Raw genomic sequence first — 19,715 nt, 5'->3', positions numbered from 1 at the left:
GAGAATCCTTTATCCATATATATATATATATATATATATATATATATATATGTGTGTGTGTGTGTGTAAAAAAAAGTACAGTCCTAATCCAAACGGACCTCCCAAAAATGGAAGGAAGGGTAAGTCGTAGCCCGCCACGAGGAGAATCCCACAGCAGATCAACTTTGTTTCGACGGTCTTCCCTTGCAGCTATCGCCTCCATCTGGTTCAAAAGGGAAAAAGAAAAGAGTGATGCGCCTCTAAGGAGCCGCGCGGCACATGTGGAGTTTCCCTCCACACTTTATGCTCGCGCTGCGAGGTAGATTCAGCTGGGCACCATCCAAGAACACTCAGCCAGATCCACGGTTGAGCAGAGGATTAGAACTCGAGTCTTCCTGAGCTAAGGGACCGAGTGTGGGTTAAGCGCGCTGTGGCAACAGCCCCGAAGTCTCAGGATGTTGAAAAACTATATATGCAACTATGGCTGTAGCTAGGCCGAAGGTTTATCCCAGGTTCGTCCCTGCCTGAACACTGGATGCCCCGTGTGGCACTTAGATGAACAGGTTTGACCCCAGGACAATCCTGGGATAAACCTTAGGCCTAGCTACGGCCATAGTTAGACTACGACAGCATAATCACAAAGTATATTTAGAACTAAACGTTTTGGCTTCCGCCCTCAGCAGTGAAGACCAATGGGTTTTGACCGCATCCCGCGCATACAGAGCCCAGTCACAGGATTCGTCTTGGAGACATATGTTTTTCAGAGATGAGTGCAGTTTTATCCTGGTGGTGCTTTTTATACTGTATTTTGTATTTGTGCTTTTAACCTGTTGGTTGTTTTATTATGGTTTTAATTTTTGTGAACCGCCCAGAGAGCTTCAGCTATTGGGCGGCATAGAAATGTAATAAATAAAATAAAATAAATAAATAAATATTATTATTTTTTTAAATAATGACACCTGAAGAAGGCCCACATACATGACACAGGGTAGCCTTGGGCGACTTCACAGAATAAAAGTATAAACAAGCGGTTTCAGTCTATCTCAAGTTAAACACACACACACACACCCCACTTACATCCTCAGGCATTTATCTTTCCCTCCACTTGCAACTCGCTGACCGTCAGGACTCCAGTCCACCGCAAACACCTGTGAAGAAAACAACAAAGAGTTCTTTTCGGAGATTTGAGGAGCCACACTAGGACATTTTTTCCACTAAAATAAAAATGGCAAGATGTCACCAAGTATCGCTTATAAAAATTCATGTCCATCTTGAGGACTAGTAACTTGGTTGGTGGTTCCTTGTGGACCTATGGAAGAGCCTTGAGTGTGGTGGCCCCCTTTCTATGGAACGCCCTGCCTCTGGATGTCCGCGAAAGAGGGGAATGGGCGAGCAGCCTCTGCATCCATGGGACTGAGCAACCAGCTGACCGGGCCCTTACCTCGTCCGCGTGGCCGGGCAGATCAATGGCCAGTTTCTGCGTCTTGGCATCCCACACCTTGAGGGTGCTGTCACTGCTACCGCTGACCAACAGGCGGCTGTCGGCCGACCACGCGATCTGGTACACGGCGGAGACATGGCCTCGCAGGGAGGTGAGGTACCTGGAGGAGAGTTCGGCGAGACGTTCCAGCCCCATGGTACCCCAAAGGTGAGGATTCCTTTCCTCTACAGCTACCCACCCACCCCAAAATCCCTCCTGATCCACCCCTCATGAAGGACTGCCTATTTTCAGCTCCCACCTGATCATGAGGACCGGGAACTTGCGTTTAAGACAAAATCCAAAATCCAAACGTGATTGAGATACGTTACATAGCTCGGCTTAGGCCTAAAGCTCTGTGCGCAATTAAAAAAAAAAACTAATGCCGCTTCTTTTATCATATCTTAACTAAAAACATTAATTTCCTGCTTCGTTTCAGAATCGTGATCCGGCTCAAGTATCGTTTCTGTAGAAAGATGGGAAGCAAAACCCTTGTAAATTTGGTTGGGTTTTTTTTTGCTTTGTTTGATTTTTGTGTGTGTCTGCTTATATGTATTATATTTTGCACTGTAGTGTTTTTTATTTATTGGTGTTTGGAAACAATAAAAAAGATTAATCCCCAATAAATCAGCTGGGCGGAACCTGAGACCTGCGGGTCAAATCCGGCCCTCCTACAGTTCTGGTCCAGCCCTCTAGGGTGTCTTCCTGGGTTCTGTGCCGCGTCTCCCCCCCCCCCCATTCTGCATGGCAGAAATATGTCTCCTTAGTTACCGGCCATAAAAGCTTCCAGCTCAAACAGGGTGGTATTTTTGGGATATTCGGCCCCGCCCTGCCCCCCTGCCTTTAGTTCCACCCATTACTAGAATACTCTGGCGGGGTGGGTGGGGGTTGACACACGAGTTTCTCTGAATAGGAATTCAGCCCTCAGGCTGAAAGAAATTGAACAGCCCTACTGTAAATCATAGTAATAGCGCTAATACAACTTACTTCCCGGTCTTTCCGTCCCACAGCTTAATGGATTTGTCGAAGGACGCGCTGGCGATGATACGCGTATCCGGCGAAAACAGAACTTGATTGATCAGCGCCTGGTGCCCCGTCATTCTCTCCAGCGCCTTCTTGTCCTCGGCAGGCGCCCACAGAAACAGCGTGAAGTCGTCCGACCCGGAGACCAGCCTCTCCGGCCCTTGGCCCTGCAGGTGAAGAAGCCCAAAACTACTTTCCGTGTGAAAAAGGAGGTAAGCTCCGTGTTCCAGTCCCGCCACCGCCTTAAGGCGCATCTTGCTCACAGGTGCAGCGCATAAACGTGACCTCGGCAACTCCTCGTCGCAAGGTGTTGTGGCACGAACGGTGCCTGGTTTGCGTCCAGACTAAATTTCGGACAGGGCCGACTTACCCGGACTTGGTTGTATCGCAGCAATGCCTTTTGTTTGATGTCTGCCACTGCAGGGTAAAAAAAAGCGAGGTTAGGGATACCCCACCGGGAGAGGAAACACAGGAATGGATTGCCCCGTGTATCAAGCAGAAAAGCAGCAAGGACCGGGGGCATGGCGCATGATTTGAATACAAGCGCAAAGCAAAACCGAATCCTGCAACCCGCTTTCCCATAATACCAGAACCCGACGAGGTCATTTCCCATAAAGTTGATTCGGCGGAGATTCGGGACAGATCAAAGGAAGGCCTTCTGCACGCAGCGCAGAGGTAGACTATGGAATTCGCTACCATGAGATGTGGTGATAGCTAACAATTTGGACGGCTTTAAAAGGAGGTTGGATAAATTCCTGGAGGAGAAGGCCATCAATGGCTATTAGCCCTGATGGCTATGTGCTCCCTTTAGTAGTAGAGGCTATAAGCCTATAACACCAGTTGCTGGGGAACATGGGTGGGAGGGTGCTGTTGCACTGTGTCTTGCTTGTGGGTCCCTGGTTGATAGCCAGTTGGCCACTGTCTGAACAGAGTGCTGGACTAGATGGACCCTGGGTCGGATCCAGCCTCAGGGCTCTTCTGAGGTTCTTATGCTCCTTTGTATGTTGCAGAAACCGGGTTGCTTTACAGAATTGATTCTGTTCACCAAAATGCTATTTGCAGGGCACAGACGCAACACCCTCGGGATTCCAGAAGCAAGGGCTACCACTAAATTTCTCCGTTGATTAGCAGTATGGGTTTTAGTCACCAGTTCACTGCACAGTGCAATCCTGCGTGTGTTTACACAGAAGCAATCCTGTGCATATTTAGACAGAAAAACATCCTAGCATCTTATGCATGTTTAGACAGAAAAAAGTCCTACCATCCTGTGCATGTTTAGGCAGAAAAAAAGTCCTGCACCTCCCAGCATTCCCCAACCAGCATAGGATTATGCCTTTAAACCAATTAATCAAAGCTTGTATAAAAAAATATTCACGAAGGCTGTCTGAACCGATTCAGCATCGCAGCAGAATCATCTTCCACCAATGACTGCATTCGGCATCTGAGATTTCAAGCCATTAGGGCCCACGTACATTGTCAAGGTAGCAAAAAGGGCGGGCTTAGGGACTAGAAACTTGCTTCGTCCAAAAAAAAGGTCCAAAGTTCTCAGGATGTTCAGAATCCTCCACGCTGGCTCCCACAATCCTGTGCTGCAATCGTGGAATCAACTGAGAATAAGAGACATCCGTTCATTATAGCTTCTAGCGGTAACCCACCACTGGCGATTGGTTTTCTACTATTTATGTAAAACGGGTGGGCCGTTTCTGGCCTTGCAGATGTTTCGTCCTACAACTCCCATGATGCTTCACCACTGGGTAGGCTGGGTAGGGCTGATGGGGATTATAGGTCATAGGGTTTGGAGTGCCACAAGTAGGCCACCTCTGAGGTCAACAGAACAGAAAACTGCAGGGGCAGAAGGAGGGGTACGGGGCAAAAAGGTGCAAGAGAGCCAGTGTGGCCTAGTGGTTAGAGTGTTGGACTGGGACTCAGCCAGTCACAGACTCTCAGCCTAACCTTTCTCACAGGGATGTTGTAGTAAGGATAAAATGGAGGGGGAGCATTATGTAAACCGTCTTCGGTTCCTTGCGGGGAAAAAGGCAATATATCAATTTCAATCAATCAATCAATCAGTCAAGATGCTCTTACGTGATCCGCTCACGTCCTGGGGGTTGATGGAGGCCTCGGCCGGCTCAAACGCCCCCGTGCGGAGAACGTAGTCCGTGCTGAGAGCCATGGTGTTCACCCAGTGCGCATGGCCCTGAAGCGTGCGGCAGAGGACTCCCTGGAAAAGAAGGGGCGGAAATAGCTAAAATAGCCCCCCGACCCAGAGCTGAAAGGATGCCAACATCCGTCTCTCTGAACTCGCTGCATTAAGTCTTCCAGTCCGGGCAGCCCAGAGCACCGATTGCGGGTGGAGCCAATGAGCAGTGCCCAGAACTGAACCTTCTTATATGCAAAACAGGAGGCGTGGCCACTCCCTCCGGGGTTCGGATTGGACAGTGTCCTCCAGCACCTCATTGGCTATGGAGGTTATAAGTAGAAGAGCTGCAGGAGGACTGGCTGTCAGTTGAGTGGCCACCCCAGGTAGCCCAGGACATCTGCGGCAGGGGCAGGTCCTCTTCCCACACTCACATCTTGCGCCCTCCAGACCTTGATGGTCCGATCCTGGGAGGAGGAGTAGAGCAGGCCATCTCCTCCCCACTTGATGCAAGTGACGGACTGCGTGTGGCCGGTCAGGATTTTGTCGCACCGACCGGCGGCCGTGTCCCAGATGCGAACGCTGCCGTCTTTGGAGGAGCTGGCCAGGTAGCGGCACTCCGGGTTCCTGGGAAGAGCGGAGGGGGAAATCGAAACGGCCTAATCGGACCCATAAAACCAGGCACAGGAAATGAATTTAGGTGTCCTGCTAAGGGGCCATCCGGGTCCTGCACCCCAAAAGCAGACTTACAAATGCAGAGGCTCCCAACAGAGGGCGGTGATCCACTTGGAATGTCCCACGAGCACCCGTCCGAGCGGATTTCCCGTGTTCGGATCCCAGAGGAATATCTGCCCGAGACATAAACATCGGGGAAAGGGTCAGGCTCGGAGCAGACGGCTGCATAGGGCATTTCCGAAGCGGGGGGAAAGGTAGAGAGGATGCCACCGCATGGCTACTCCTACTCAGAGCCCTCCGCAAACTACAATTCCCAGGATTCTTTCAGGGGAAGGAAGCCACGACAGTTAAAACGGCCTCTTAACTAGTTAAATGTTGCATTACAAACGAGGCCAGCTTTACCCAACCTGTTGGCTTCCAGACGTTTAAAATGATAACTCCCTGCACTCCCATTCATTAACGTTAATTCTTAATTGTAATTAACGATTGCAAGAGGCAGCGGTGGCCGGTTGTTTGGGCCGCTTATTACAAAACTAACGACAGAAAGAAATCACCAAGGCACATAGATCTATATCAATAGGTAGTCTGTACGTGCCACCGCCCTGCTGGGCTACAAGCCTCACAAGGCAGCCCCTGATGAGAAATTCGTAAGATGGTGATGGCGATAATTAGAAGAAAAGAAGGAGGCGTGCTTAACCCAACCTCAAAAGGGACTAGTATATTGGGTAAGCAATGCAACATGTGGCACCGTAAAGCGCTTTCCCCCAACCAGGTGCCCTCCAGATGCTTTGGAGGAGAACTCCCAGCATTCTTGAGCCATGCTGGCTGTGGCTGATGGGAGTTGTAGTCCAAAACATCTGCCAAGCGCAAGTCTGGGGAAGGCGAGGAACCCAAACCCCCACGCATGTTCAGAGAGCTGGTTTAGACAGCAGTACAAGAGATGCACTCTGTACACGGCCAGAGGCATTGCAGGTTCTAACAGCAACCTCATTCTCCGAGCGCTGATCCTCGCGTGGGTCAGATGGGCCCTACGCGTGCAGAAGAGGGAGAATTTTAGCAGGCTTGGAGGAAACTCAAAAGTTTGGGGAAGTCCCCGCAAAATTTTCAGATTAAAAAACTCCCATTGGGAAGTAAAATACCTTGAGGGTGGATACAGAAAACCAGAAGAGAAGGGGGAGAGGAGAGAATGGAATGGAGTAACCTGGGAATGGAGCACTGAATGGAGCACTGCAGACTGCAACATTTTGTTGCAGCTTCCAGTAGTCGTTACTAATTCATACCTTCCACACGTCTGGGCCGAACGGTGGCTCTGAGCAAAGACCTTTTCTTCTGCACGTAGTCAGAAACTGCCAGCCATATCAAAACAAAAGCCGGAAGGGCCAATCCCTTACCTGGCTGTTCTTGCACCCGGATGCCAGCTTCCTGCCGTCGGGGGACCAAGCGATGCTGAGCACCCAATGGCGGTGACCTAGCAACACACAAAAACCAGGGAAGGGTTAAAGAAGCCCACACCACCCCATCTGCACACACAAGGGGCAGCTGTTCATTCAAAAACAAATCCCAGCAGGTTGTGCTGAGGGAGATGGGGGCGGGGGAGGGAAAAACAGCCATCCCAAACTTTTTTTCCTCTTCCCTCCACATCCCTTTTTCCTTGTGTGTTGTGTCTTTTCGAGATTACAAGCAGGGGATTGCCTGCTCTTACTGATTATTTGTAAGCTGCCTCCAGGTGACATTTCGTGGCTAAAGAGCAGGATAAAAGGACTCTAAAAAAATGGATTTGTTAATTTCCCGGCCGGTGACCTCACCTTTGGCTGTGAAGTGCGGAGTCTCTGTGCTGAGGTCCCAGAAACGCACCGTTGTGTCGCCGGAGCCGCTGGCTAGGTATCTGGAGAAAGAATAAATAGATACTTCGAATGGTTTTAGTTTTTGTGAAGCGCCCAGGGAGCTTCGGCTGTTGGGCAGTATAAAAATGCAATAAATAATAATAATGTGTACACATTTGTTCAGCATTCCCCCCACCCCACAACTCAACCATGCAAGGTATTTATGCAGTGGGCATCGCTCTGTCAGGGACGTCGCAGCATTCCTTTAAACATCCGTTATGGCAATGCCTAATAGTCGCCTCTTTTTGGAAAAAGGTTATTACACAGATAAACCTTGTATTGGAACACTTCAATAATCACTGATGTATATCTCCACTTGAACTATCTACCTGCTACCTGGAAATTAACACACGCCCAGTGCAAATGAGTTTTCCATGCTCTCTTGACAGCAAAAAGACTGCTGTTGCAACATTGGAAGGATGGACGCTCACCTCCTCTAACGCAATGGACTGAGAACCTTACAACGCTTTCAATATTTGGCGTACAGACTCCCTTTGCGGACAGATACTTATATGGATTTTATGCCTGCCTTTGTTGAAGTTTATAGATAATCCTTAGAAAACTGTATTTTCATTTGTACACACACACCTTTTCTCCCCCTTTTGTTTTGGTGAAATTGTATAATACAAATTAATTTTTAAAAATCAACACATATGAGCCTAACTTTTAGCTCTAGAGCATCAGGAAAGCGCCCTCTGTAAATTTTTTAGTATTGCATTTATATCGCGGCTTTTTTTCCTGCAAGGATTATGTGTACATAATACTCCTCTCCACTTTATCCTCACAACAACAACCCTGTGAGGTGGGTTGGGCTGACAGTCTGTGACTGGCCCAAAGTCACCCTGTGGGTTTCCGTGGCCAAGTGGGGACTAGAACCCAGATCTCCCGACTCCCAGTCCGACACTCTAGCTGCTACGCCACACTGGCTCAATTCCCCTAGCCCCCAGAAAACCTGCAGCTCTAACTGCACCCACCTCCCCCTGCAATCCCAGCTGCACTGCCACTTACTTCCCTGTGGGGCTGAAGGCCACCGAGATGACAGCTTCGCTGTGCCCCTCCAGGGAGCTGGTGCAGCGGGTCACGGCCCGCACCTTGAAGACGGCCTGCGGCTGGTAGACAATTTCCACCACCCGCTCCGTCTCCAGGGCTTGCCCGGCCAGCGTCTTATCCAGGGAGGCCACGATTTCAGCATCTTGTACGTAGAAGGCCAAAGGGAGAGGCTCCTCCTGCCGTGGGAGAGATATGTTTTATTTATTATGTACAATATTCATAGACTGCTCCCCATTCAGAATTTGGGAGCGGAGGACAAAACAAAATAGAATAAAAACACATTGGAAGTAGATTTTTTAAAAGAAACGAAGTGCAAAATAGACCGTAGCCGGTCGTTAAGGGACAACAATGTTTTCAGGAGGCGCGGAAGGAATACAACGCTGGCGCCTGCCGGACTTCCAGAGGCAGGGAATTCCACAGGAAAGGGGCCACCACACTGAAGACTCTTCTCTTGGAGGACTCCAATCGGACGATACGTGGAACCACCAGGAGCATGTCCTCGGATGACCTCAGGGACCGGGCAGGTTGATAGGGGAGCAGGTGCTCTCTCAGGGGATGGAGCTTTGGCGCACCTCCATCAGCAATGAAGAACTGCCACGTTGAAACGGGCACCATTTATCTCTTTTAGGGTGGGTTGTTTATGGCCCTCTAGGACGTTTTGGCCGGCAACTCCAAGTGCCCCTCGCCAGCACAGCCAATGGCGAGGGATCGTCAGAGTTGCCAGTCAAAACGTCGCCCCATACTGACCCCCCACCCCACCCCGGCAGATGGAAACCGCCACACTGATACCTTCTCCAAGAGGGCATTGCAAATGAGCTGCAGCTTCTCTGGTGTGATATCAACGGGGACGTCAAAGGGGGACCCCAGGACGTGGCCGGCTTCATCCTTGAACTGGATGAGGAGTCGCTCGACGTCCGCCTTCATCTTTTTAAAAAAATATTTTTAGTTCCCCACTTTTGGACCTGTAACTAGAAACAAACAGGGGCAGGGGAATGAAAGCGCACCTAAGGTGATAAAAATGTCACGCAGAAAGTTTCGATTACACAGTCGTAAAAATTTAAAGACAGCAACATCTACTCCCCCTACTGTTTAAATTTAAGGGGGGGGAACCAAAGGGGCTGAAAACTGTGGACCCCTTAAGGACAAAATTGTAGAAATGTTTAGACAGGGGGGGGGGGGAAGCCCTACAATTCCCAAAATTCTCCAGCCAGCCACCGTAAGACATTTTAGGAAACCAAAGAACGCTGCAGGATATCTCCCAGCATTCAGCTTCTTGGGAAAGACCCCGCTGGGTTCTAGTATCATGGGAGAGGGAGAAAAATTAGCCAGTGTGGCATAGTGACTAAAGTGTTGGACTGGGAGTCGGGAGATCCGGGTTCTAGTCCCCACTTGGCCATGGAAACCCACTGGGCGACTTTGGGCCAGTCACAGACTCTCAGCCCAACCTACCTCACAGGGTTGTTGTTGTGAGGATAAAAATGGAGAGGAGGATTATGTAAATGCAATAAATAAATAATAATAAATAAAAATGCCTCCCTGGCCGCCTTCTCCACACCAGGCATCATTTCCTCCGTCTCCTTTTCTCCAAGCTAAACCATCCCAGCTGTTATCACCTTCCCTCCTAGTTGAGATGCTCCAGCCCCTGGACCATTTGAATGAAATCCAACACATCTGAGGATGCCAGATGGGGGGATGTGTCCGTTTTCCCAACCTCCTCTACTCCCCACCCCCAAGACATCTGAGTCCACATCTCCCCCCCACCCATTCACCCATACATTCATCTATGCCCTTCTTTTCTCTCTGGATCAGTTCTTCAACCCCTCCTTCAACCAAAGCCAAATCTTCAGAAAGAAACAAGACGCCCCCAGCCCAGATCTTTCTGGACAATGCTTCCTATGCTGGGTCAATGTTTTGCTCCGTATTCCGCCCCCCAAAAAACACCTCCAAGACACCCCCACCCCCACAGAGCTATGCCCCTTCTTGGGGCTGTTTCGCTCCCCCACCCCCAAGATCAACCTTTCCTCTCCCCCCCCCCCCACCACATTGATCAATTTTTATTTGCAGCCCTCGCCGACGGAGACAGGGCACAGGGCTTACCTCCCCGCTCGCAGTGAGTAGCTGCCAAGCGCACTCCGCTCGGCTCCTTTTGCAAACTGCACCCACGTGGAAGGGAACCCTGCAACGTCATCAACAGGCGCCGGGCCGCTGCGGGCAAGGAATGAGTTCAGCTGCCACCTGCTGGTGGGAAAGAGGAATTGCACCTACCCCACACCTGCAGGATCTACACTACTGCTTTAAAGCTCTTTAGAACAGTTTTGACAACTGTTGGGGCCCAGGATACACTCCATATATAGTTGTCAAAACGTTTTCAAAGTGCTTTAAAGCGCTTTAAAGCAGTAGTGTAGATCCTCTGTGAACCTGGGACCTTCTGCAGGCAAAGCAGGAGCACTGTCACCCAGCTGCGGTCCTCTCCTTTTATAAAAAACAACTAAGTTTCTAGTCCCCATGCTTCTGAATAGAAACCCAATTTAAATAGGAGCTAATCTTGTAGTGAGTCCATCTAGTATAGTATTGTCTCCTTTCATAGAAGCATAGAATAGCAGAGTTGGAAGGGCCTACAAGGCCATGGAGTCCAACCCCCTGCTCAATGCAGGAATCCACCCTAAAGCATCCCTGACAGATGGTTGTCCAGCTGCCTCTTGAAGGCCTGTAGTGTGGGAGAGCCCACAACCTCCCTAGGTAACTGATTCCATTGTCGTACTGCTCTAACAGTCAGGAAGTTTTTCCTGATGTCCAGTTTCCTGTAACTTGAGCCCGTTATTCTGTGTCCTTTGACTGGCTGTGTTCTTCGGGGTCCCCATCTTCGGCTACTCAATCCACTACAAGTTTTGGTAGCCCAAAAACTTGATCCGGCCCTCTCCCCCTTTCACCGCAATCTTACGCATGTTACTTGGAGGATCAGACGAACCTACCGGGGCCTTATTTTCTGCACCAGTGGCCCCATCTATGCCCCCCCCCAAATCAAGATTGATCACTGGGCGCACAAGATGCTGCCACTAGAATGCTTCACGACTCGTACTGGCAGCATCTTCTCCAATTCTAAGCCTGATTCAAAGTGCGGGACTAACCTCTAAAGATATGAGCAACTTTGGGCCATGTTATTCCTCTTGCATATGCCTGCCCAGATCTGAAGATCATCTTCAGAGACAATCCCTCTGGGTGGCCCAGTCAAATGAGGTGAAATAGGCGGCCAGGGGCTACGAAAGGGAGAGCCTTTTCAGTGGTTGCCCGACATCTACCAAAATCCCTCTCCAGAGAGAATCGCCGGGCACCTACATTGTGGTCCTTTCAGCACCAAGCAAAGACCTTGTTATTTATCCAGGCTTTTTAGTCCTTGTTTTAAAAAGAAGCGTTCGTGCTTTTTACGATCTTAGTGGGTATATAGCTTTCTAGCAGGGGGCAGAAGTTTGTATGCTGCTTCATGCATTTCCATTTTATGGCTTTAAGTCCTATATTTAGAGCTTCGGCTAACTGGGTGGTACAGAAATGTCAAAAGAAAGATTTGGGGATTTCTCTCTCCCAAAAAAGGTAAACCTGAGCCTTATTTTACTAGCTTTTGACCTTATTTCAAGCAGCTGTTTTTATGTTTTTGTCATTTACATTTTTTGTTGCGTGTGGTGTTGTTTTAAAGTGTTGCTGTTTCAATGCTTACATGTTTTGAGCCTGGAGCGTGGGTTCTTGTAGGCACATAGAATCATAGAATAGCAGAGTTGGAAGGGGCCTACAAGGCCATCGAGTGCAACCCCCTGCTCAATGCAGGAATCCACCCTAAAGCATCCCCGACAGAGGGCTGTCCAGCTGCCTCTTGAAGGCCTCTAGTGTGGGAGAGGCCACAACCTCACCAGGCAATGGATTCCATTGTCGTACTGCTCTAACAGTCAGGAAGTTTCTCCTGATGTCCATGCTTGTTATAGTATTGTTTTAACAAGGGCTGTCGTGGTTGTCCTGGAAGGTAGCGTATAAATCTTGAAAATCAACGTGTGTCAGCTCAGGAGTCCCACTAGGGTCTATGGGATCCGCCTCTTTGCAGCCGGAAGGAAAAATTCCAATTTCTTTGGCGGCCAGCATGCGTCTGCCCTTCACCCACTGCTAAAGCAACCGACTTCAGCCTCCGTGTCCTGTTTTTCCTTTGTATTTCTGTTCCTGAGGCTCAGCACAACTGGGAAGTGGGGATAAGAACAGAAGAGCCACGCAGGATCAGATCAAAGGCATCTTTGGTCCATCACTCTGTTCCCGTAGCAGCCAACCAGTCGACCCAGGAAGAAGCCACAAGCAGGACAGGAGTGCAACAGCATCCTCCTGCTCATTTCCCCCAGCGACCGACCAACGAAGCAGGAGATGCCTCTTCTGCGGAAGGCAATATACAGCCATGTGATGAGCAGCAGCCATTGACGGCTGGCTACTTCACCCCTTCCAAACTCCAATCCAGAAGGAAAGCACGGGGATTCTCTCATCACCCTTGCCAAAGGACCACAGGTCACTTGTCATGGCGAGTTGAATTAAGAACATCAGAAGAGCCCTGCTGGATCAGACCGAGGGTCCGTCTAGCCCAGCACTCTGTTCACAAAGGGGCCAACCAGCTGTCAACCAGGGACCAAGCAGGACACAGGTGCAACAGCCCATGTTCCCCAGCAACTGGTGCACACAGGCTTACTGCCTCTGATACTGGAGGTGGCACTTAGTCATCAGGACTTGTAGCCCTGGGTGGCCTTCTCCTCCAGGAATTGATCCACCACCAGACTATGCACGTGACCTTATCATGCGGCACACTCTCAGCCTGTGAGTCGGGGGACGAGGAGCCCATAAATAGACTTTGAGCCTCGATGAACCAGCTGTTGATCAGGGACCAGCAAAGCAGGACATGGGTGCAACTGCACCCTCCCACCCATGTTCCCCACCAACTGGTGCATATAGACTTAACAGCCTCTGATACAGGAGGTAGCACGCAACCATCAGGGCTAATAGCCATCGATAGCCTCCTCCTCCTCCAGGAATTTACCCAACCCGTTTTAAAATTGGTGTCCATCGTGTCATAGTGAATTCCATAATTTAACTCTGTGCTGTGTTAAGAAGTCCTTTTATTTGTGCTGAATCTCCCCGCAATCATCTTCATGGGATATGACCCCGTTGGGTTCTAAAATGTCTCCCCCTCCATTCTCCACACCATGTACTATTTTATTTATTTATTATTGCATTTACATCCTGCCTTTTTTCCTCCAGGGAACCCAAGGCAGTGTGTACATAATCCTCCTCTCCATTTTATCCTCACAACAACCCTGTGAGGTAGGTTGGGCTGAGAGTCTGTGACTGGCCTAAAGTGTTTCCATGGCCGAGTGGGGACTAGAACCTGGATCTCCCGACTCCCAGTCCAACACTTTAGCCACTACACCACGCTGGCTGTCTTTTATATACCTCTATCAGTTCTCTCCTTAGCCTCCTTTTTTCCAAGCTAAACAATCCCAGCTGCTGCCACCTTCCCTTGCAGGGGAAACACTTCAGCCCCTGGATCATTTGTGTTGCCCTGTTCTGCACGTTTTCCAGCGGACTCCTGTACTTGCAGACTGTGGTTTAAAGCGGTAGGAGAACTCCAGGCTCCGGGGTCAAACCTGGCCACCCCAGAGGGGTCCCCGAACAGCCATGCCTCCTTCCCTTGTCGATTTGGTAGCGTCTCCGCTTTTGTGCAGCTCTTTCCTCATTCTAAAAAGTAACAGTACTCCTGCTTTAAGGAGACGACCAGAGTCATCTTCTTAAAAGGAAAGGTCGATAAGAAAACACGTACACACACACAGAATATGGACACAAATTTGTATTATATATATATATATATATATATTTTCAATCAAAACACAATTAAATATGGTTTAAGTACATGAATACTCGGGCATGAGACAATAAGAAGGTGGTACACAGTACCAAAAAACCTATACACAGCTTTTCGTTTTTTGCTTCTGGCAGACTGACGCACAGTGCCTTCGCTTAGAGAGCAGATATTGCAACGGTAAAATGCCCGTTTTCGGCTTTCAAAACGCTGGAGGCAAATCAAAAGCTCGCCTACAGGGTGGTTTGGGTTGTGTTTGTACGCTTCTTCGTTTCGGTTTTTGCACAAGTCTTCAGAAAACAAAAGCAAACAGGCATTTGGGTGGGGGTGGGAATAAACCTCTCCAAACAGAAAGTGTTTCAATAGAAATGGAGGCGTTAAAAAAATAACAGGGGGGGGGGGACCCTGAAAACCACACGCACAACGGAGTGGAACCTGCGTCGAGTGCTTTGGACACTCCAGTAAAATTACCTGCCCAATGCAGGTGCCCAAACAGAGGAAGCGCAACTGGTATGAAAAATGTTATCCATCCCAAAAGCTTGCAGGGAACTATAAAGAGGAAGGGCCCAACGGCTTAAAACTAACAATTAAAATAAATTGAATGGGGGGGAGAGACGTCGCTTCAGATCAATGGGACAACACCTGCCCTCCGAGAGTCACACAGGACACAAAATGCTCAATTCCTTCTGCCTGTGTTTTCGCCGCCTGCCCCAGCGGTGTGTCTCCGCCGTAGGGCAGATCAGGAGCAGAAATGAACATTTCAGAAGCAGAGCACAGGCAAGACTGAATCAGGGCCTTTGAAACTAAGACCCGCTTCCTTCCAGGACTGACGCACATGCGAGAGAAGGAGGTTCCAGATCCTGTTGTGTTCGGGACATTTCAAGTAAGGGAAACTCAAAACGGTGCCAGGATTTTATTATTGTTATTATTATTGTTTTAGAAGACTACTACCATCAACAACTCAGGTCTTCTCCAACAGGTTACAGTGCCCAACGCCTTCGTAAAAAATAATAATATCACAGCTAGGAACCTTTCTCCGGTGGGGGGATCTACCTCCAGTCCCCAGCAAGGACCGTATTCCAGTTCCAAGTTATGTAGGTGAATAATCCTTCGCAGGTGGAGTAGGGCTATGCTTCGCGTTCCTTCGTCGCGAAGGCTGGCAGGGTAGCAAGTTAATCTGTGCTCAGTGCGGGAAAGTCTAGATGCTTTTTATCTTGCTCCCCGTAACGTTCTTTCTAAAACGATTTTTTTAAGTTAAAAAAAAAGTTTACAGTGTTTGAGATTCTGCCGGCTCTGTCAAAAGGAGGAGTCAGTCCGCCAACAGGACGGGTTTGGGGTGAGGGTGGGGAGGAGAGAAACGTGTCCACTTATCTGCAGAGGCAGAAAACTCAATGCTCCCTTGTTTGAAGATCATAGCTGGGGAGGGAAACGAGAAAGAGAGAGAGAGAGAGAGAGAGTGAGAGAGAGAGAGAGAGAGAGAAGGGAAATAGTTTGGTTTGAAAACGGAATGGCATCAGCACCCTCTGCAACGCCCACATCCCTTGGAGTTTCTAAGGTGATGAGAAAGCCACTCGGGACAAGACAAGACCCACGCGCCCGTCCCAATTTTCGCTCCGGAACGTTGCGGTTATAAGAGAGGTTTTGCTTTGCCAAGCGGGCAGGGAAAAGCACCCAGCTGTCCTGGAACGGCATTTGCGTGCTGTGGCCGCGGGCTTTCGAAGGAGCCTGATGGGAAAAGGGGCTGGATCTTCTAGGTGTCCTGCCGGAAACATCCCCTGCCCATTCAGGCAGCCTGAAAGCTGGAGCGGAGGGCAGTCTTTGCTACGAACAGGGTGCAACTGTAAGCAGTTGCTTACAGAAAGAGACGAGCCAGAAGGGAGGGAGAAGCAATGAATCAAGGCCGCCCTGAGGCTTTCTTGGCTCGAAGCTAAAACAAGCTGGCAGTTTTCGCCCGGCCTCCTTCGGCCCCAGCTGCCGGCAAAAGCCCCTCCCGTTGGAAAGCATCTCAGCACCCCTGCAACGGAGCCCACGGGTGGGTGTTCTCCAACACAACCCCCCCCACACACCTCGGTTACCTTTGTAACTTTTTCCACGGCCGGGTCAGGCTGGGCCTGCTGCATGACGTCGTTGACGATCATTTTGGCGATCCTCCAGGCCATTTCTTCCTGGGCCTAAAGCGGGGAAAGAGGGAGTCCCTTTTGAGTGCGCACCGCACTTGGGCGACATCATACGAGCCGACTGCAGCTGACGCTGCCCGGAATTTATTTATTTATTTATTTATTATTTAGAATATTTATATACCACTCCTCATTGAAAAAATTTCAGAGCGGTGTACAAGGTAAAATGAAAATAAAAACAGAATAAAACAGTTAAAACAAAATTTAAAAAGAAGCAAAACAACAACAGCACAGAAATCCAAGGCTGCATGTTAAAGAAAGGCTTCTTGGAATAAAGATGTTTTCAGGAGGCGCCAAAAGGAGTACAAGGTCGGAGCCTGCCTGACCTCCAGAGGCAGGGAATTCCACAGGAGGGGGGCCGCCACGTCGAAGGCTCTTCCCCTGGTGGATTCCAATCGGAGGATGGATCTAGGTGGCACCACCAGGAGCAGGCCCTCGGATGACCTCAGTGACCGGGCAGGTTGGTAGGGGAGAAAGCGCTCTCTCAGGTATCCTGGTCCCAAGTTGTTTAGGGCTTTGTACACAAGTACAAGAACCTTAAACCTGGCCCGGTAGCGAATAGGCAGCCAGTGTAGTTCCCTCAGCAGAGGAGTTCCATGCTGGAAAGGGGCAGCTCCAGACAACAGCCGAGCTGCAGCATTCTGCACTAGCTCCAGCTTCAAGGGCAGCCCCACGTAGAGCGCGTTGCAGTAATCCAATCTTGAGGTTACCGATGCTTGTACCACTGTGGCCAAGCTATCCCTGTCCAGGAAAGGCCGTAGTTGGCGAACCAACCGAAGATGGTAAAAGGCACTCCGAGCCGTGGCAGCTACTTGAGCCTCCAACGACAGAAATGGCTCTAAGAGTACCCCCAAACTACGAGCCTGATCTTTCAGAGGCAGAGCAACCCCATCCAGAACAGGCAATGAGCCTGTCTCCCGGACTCGGGAACCACTCACCCACAGGGCTTCCGTCTTGCCAGGATTCAGTCTCAGTTTATTGGCCCTCATCCAGCCCATTACTGAGTCTAGGCACTGGTCCAGGACCTGCACAGCCTCACCTGATTCAGTTGTCACCGGGAGATAGAGCTGCGTGTCATCAGCATATTGATGGCATTTCGCTCCAAATCCCCTAATGACCGCTCCCAACGGCTTCATATAGATGTTAAATAACATTGGGGACAAGATGGTGCCCTGCGGCATTCCATAGCTCAATTGCCAGGAGGCCGAGGACTGGTCACCCAATGCTACTCTCTGAAAACGACCCCGTAGGTAGGACCGGAACCACTGTAAAACAGTGCCTCCGATGCCCATCCCACGGAGTCGATCCAGGAGGATACCATGGTCAATGGTATCAAAAGCCGCCGAGAGATCGAGCAGGATTAACAGGGTTGCATTCCCCCTGTCCCTCTCTCGATAAAGGTCATCCATCAGGGCGACCAAGGCTGATTCAGTCCTGTAACCAGATTGGAACCCAGACTGGAATGGATCTAGATAATCCGTATCCTCCAAGAGTGCCTGCAGTTGCTCCGCCACAACCCTCTCAAGTACCTTCCCTAAAAAAGGAGTGTTAGCAACTGGGCGGTAGTTGCCTAATACCATCGGGTCCAGGGTGGGCTTCTTCAGGAGTGGTCGCACTACTGCCTCCTTAAGGACAGCAGGGACCACCCCTTCCCAGAGAGAAGCATTTATCACCCCCTGGACCCACCCAGTCAGACCCCCTCGGCTTGCTTTTATAAGCCAGGAGGGACAGGGATCGAGAGGGCAAGTGGTCGGCCGCACTGCTGCAAGCACCTTGTCCACATCATCAGGCCGCAATAACTGGAACTGATCCCACAAAATTGGGCAGATGGTGGCATCGGACACCTCAACTGGAGCTGCACTAAAAACAACGCCAAGCTCGCTGCGGAGAGAAGCGATCTTGTCCTCAAAAGTGTGATGCAAAAAGGTCACAGCGGGTCCTTGACGGAGCCAGGGCCCCATTTGCTGGGGAGGATGTTAGCAGCCCCCGGACCACCCGGAAGAGCTCCGCTGGACGGCTACTCGAGGACGCAATGGAGGCAGCAAAATAAGCCTTCTTTGCTGCCCGCACTGCCACGCAATAGGCACGATTATGCGCTCTACAGCGTGCTCGGTCATCTTCGCTTCGAGTCTTGCGCCATTTGCGCTCCAGCCTGTTTCATTGACCGCAACTCCTTAGTATACCAAGGAGCAGAGCGGGCTCTACAGGACCGGAGAGGGCACTCAGGTGCGATCAAGTCGATGGCCCTCCGCATCTCACCATTCCACAATGAGGCTAGGGCCTCGGCTGGATCACCAGCTCTCTCCACTGGAAAATCCCCAAGAGCATTCAGAAATCCATTGGATTCCATCAGTCTCCTGGGGAGGACCATCCGAATGGGTCCCTCACCCTTGCAGGAGGATAGTAACGCCGTGAGTTCAAATCTCTCCAAGAAATGGTCTGACCATGACAATGGGGTTACTTGGACCCCCGCAATCTTCAGACTACCCATCTCACAGCTTGGAGCAAAAACCAAATCAAGGGTATGCCCTGCTTCATGTGTTGGGCCAATGACAAACTGAGACAGCCCCATGGTTGTCATGGAGGCCATAAAGTCCCGAGCCGGAGCCCCAGAGACAGCCTCAGCATGAGAGTTGAAGTCGCCCAGAACCACCGTCCTGGGTTCCCCCAACACCACATTCGAGACTGCCTCCGCCAGCTCAGTCAGGGAGGATGCCGGGCAGCAGGGTGGGCGGCACACCAGCAGCATCCCCAATCTGTCTCTCTGGCCCAACACCGGGTGCAAACCTTCACTATGGAAAACAGACCCCGCCCTCACTTCTGCCAGCCACGTAAGCTGGTCCCAGAGCGACCACGTTCTTTAAGAGCGTGGGTTTTAAAAGTGAGTTTCCAGCACTCTATTTGCACGACTTATTCTGGTTCTGGATTTATTTATTTATTTATAGTATTTATATACTGCTCCCCATTCAAAATTTCGGAGTGGTGTACAAGATAGAATTCAATAAAAACAGAATAAAACACCTGAAAATAGGTTTTTAAAAGCAACATGAAAGGTGATTTGTGGTGCTCTGAACTCTCTGACACACAATGCCAATAGTCCCAGTACTGGGGAAAAGGCAGGATAAATAATAATAATAATAATAATAATAATAATAATAATAATAATAATAATACACCCACCCACCCCCAATGCTCCCGGGCTGGTGAATATTCCTCGATGCTAGCTAGAAACAAACAAGATTTATTACTTGGGCTCCTCTGTGAAATGCTTGGCTGTAAGCGCCCTACCTCATCTGTGCTCCCCTGCACCCATTTCTTCATCGCTTGTGAAAACATGGACCCTGTTGGGATCAGAGGCAGAAAGGAGGTATTACAGCAGCGAAGGACCGTTGCTCTGATTCATTTCAATTCATTCGTACGTTTATTGCTTTTAGCC

General features: G+C 49.9%; 2 protein-coding genes across 2 annotated transcripts in view; both read right to left on the bottom strand.

The window, feature by feature from the left end:
- Window positions 1-120: 120 nt before the first annotated feature.
- Window positions 121-10,352, bottom strand: NLE1 (notchless homolog 1). The gene is made up of 13 exons (XM_063146382.1): window positions 10,322-10,352; window positions 9,014-9,192; window positions 8,183-8,400; window positions 7,097-7,176; window positions 6,683-6,759; window positions 5,367-5,464; window positions 5,051-5,243; window positions 4,565-4,700; window positions 2,850-2,896; window positions 2,444-2,646; window positions 1,421-1,580; window positions 1,057-1,127; window positions 121-202 (listed from the first exon to the last, which is right to left on the bottom strand). The coding sequence occupies exons 2-13, from the start codon at window positions 9,146-9,148 to the stop codon at window positions 190-192; spliced, it is 1,431 nt and encodes a 476-aa protein (XP_063002452.1). The 5' UTR covers window positions 9,149-9,192; window positions 10,322-10,352; the 3' UTR covers window positions 121-189.
- Window positions 10,353-14,075: 3,723 nt separating this feature from the next.
- Window positions 14,076-19,715, bottom strand: part of AKAP10 (A-kinase anchoring protein 10) — a 35,170-nt gene continuing 29,530 nt past the window's right edge. The window contains exons 13-15 of the mRNA XM_063146524.1: window positions 19,568-19,620; window positions 16,178-16,273; window positions 14,076-15,518 (exon numbers count right to left, since the gene is read on the bottom strand). Of these exons, the coding sequence (XP_063002594.1) occupies window positions 15,513-15,518; window positions 16,178-16,273; window positions 19,568-19,620 (155 nt within the window). The 3' untranslated portion in view covers window positions 14,076-15,512. The remainder of the gene's footprint in view (window positions 15,519-16,177; window positions 16,274-19,567; window positions 19,621-19,715) is intronic.

This window comes from Elgaria multicarinata, chromosome 22 (genome assembly GCF_023053635.1).
Source record: "Elgaria multicarinata webbii isolate HBS135686 ecotype San Diego chromosome 22, rElgMul1.1.pri, whole genome shotgun sequence".
Taxonomy (NCBI): domain Eukaryota; kingdom Metazoa; phylum Chordata; class Lepidosauria; order Squamata; family Anguidae; genus Elgaria; species Elgaria multicarinata.
The sequence above is the reverse complement of the archived record's forward strand: the minus strand, read 5'-3'. Positions and strand labels throughout refer to the sequence as shown.

Coding starts and splice junctions, on each gene's coding strand:
- NLE1 (XM_063146382.1), bottom strand. CDS start 9,148: ATGAAGGCGGACGTCGAGCGACTCCTCATCCAGTTCAAGGATGAAGCC. Junction 8,401..9,013: donor GCAATGCCCTCTTGGAGAAG/GTATCAGTGTGG, acceptor CTCCCACGGCAG/GAGGAGCCTCTCCCTTTGGC. Junction 5,244..5,366: donor TGTTGGGAGCCTCTGCATTT/GTAAGTCTGCTT, acceptor CGCTCTTCCCAG/GAACCCGGAGTGCCGCTACC.